This window comes from Austrofundulus limnaeus, unplaced genomic scaffold (genome assembly GCF_001266775.1).
Source record: "Austrofundulus limnaeus strain Quisiro unplaced genomic scaffold, Austrofundulus_limnaeus-1.0 Scaffold1720, whole genome shotgun sequence".
Taxonomy (NCBI): Eukaryota; Metazoa; Chordata; class Actinopteri; order Cyprinodontiformes; family Rivulidae; genus Austrofundulus; species Austrofundulus limnaeus.
This window is the reverse complement of record NW_013954122.1, coordinates 59,366-60,695: the sequence shown is the minus strand read 5'-3', so window position 1 is coordinate 60,695 and position 1,330 is coordinate 59,366. Positions and strand designations below refer to the sequence as shown.

Below are 1,330 nucleotides of genomic sequence, written 5' to 3'. Positions count from 1 at the left end.
ATGACATTTATAAATGTATGAATCATATGGTGAAAAACTGACTTTGAAAAATAAATCTGTTCTTTTTTTCTTATAAAAGACTAAATAAAACAAAACTATTGGTGGTAATTTTTGACTGTAACTTTACAAACGGCACCCCATACTGTACCTCACACTGAATCTCGTGTCACATATTTTTCTGTTTTCTAATTATTAGACCAGCTTGTTGGCAGAAAGGATTCCAACAGCTGAAGATGTGCAGAACAGGTAAGCATGCATAATTTAAATACTTTATTGGAATAACCGGCATTAAAGCAATAAGTTAATAAGTGTGGCAGGGATTCATTGAGCATTTAGAAGTGTCACAGCTTCACCCAGTAGCTTATTACTGCAGAAACCAAGAGTTTTGAAGAGTTTGTAGATAAAAGTTTACAGTTTCTAATAAATAACTTTCCTCTTACCTGATACATAGTTTTATTTGCATGTTTTAAAAGGTATATGAAAACTAAAATGTGACTTTATGCAGCTGAAAAGGCCCAAACAGCTACTGTCAACAACAAAGTATGAACACATACTAGWTTTTTGCATTTCTAACAACCATTAGAACCATAGTTCAGGTCAATCAGTACAACACAATCTGTATCTAAAGTAGTGTGACCAATAAATGACAAGAGATCATAAAATCAGGAAGCTTTGATGGCGTTAATTATAAAAGTTTATTTTTTTCTTCATTTAGACCACAAACAACAACGTAGATCTGTGCTCCTTTGTGGGATAACTTCAGATTGTTGTGTTTGTGTAACAGGCTGGTGTGGGAGGAGACTTTGTTGGACAGTCTGCTGAACTTTGCTGCGACTCCTAAAGGCCTGCTGCTGCTTCAGCAGACAGGAGCCATAAACCAGTGCATCCGCTACATGTTCTCCCGCTTCACCAAGAAACTGCAGGTAATCTCACAGAGGGAGGTCAGTTTGACTGCTCGTTTTCCTGCAGCCGTAYGGTTTCTCTTCTCCTGTTGTCCTCAGAATAAAGTGACAAAGGGCATTCATAGGATGTCGTGACGTTTTCAGGGTTCTCAGGTGCAGCAAAGCAATGTGCACGATCTAAAACAGAGATTCTTAACCTGTGGGCCGTGAGCGCCACCTTGAGGGCCTCAAAAGAACTAGGCCTGTGTATTGGCAAGAATTTGGTGATACGATACATATCCTAACAGAGGGGTCACGATACAACATATCCCGATATATTGCGATACTGTAAGCAAGGCAATATATTGTGATATATTGCGATATTTTTTGTCCAAAAATTCTATTAAATAAAAACCTCTTACTGAAAAGAAAAGAAAAGCTAATGTTTA

At 37.5% G+C, this 1,330-nt stretch overlaps 1 protein-coding gene across 2 annotated transcripts in view; it reads left to right on the top strand.

Annotated features, from left to right (window-relative positions):
- The window catches only part of tbc1d32 (TBC1 domain family, member 32), a gene marked incomplete at its 5' end in the record, with an annotated part of 47,077 nt that overhangs the window by 3,799 nt on the left and 41,948 nt on the right, over nt 1-1,330 (top strand). For both annotated transcript variants that reach the window (XM_014033385.1, XM_014033386.1), the window contains 2 exon segments: nt 197-246; nt 785-923. In XM_014033385.1, coding sequence (XP_013888839.1) covers nt 197-246; nt 785-923 — 189 coding nt within the window.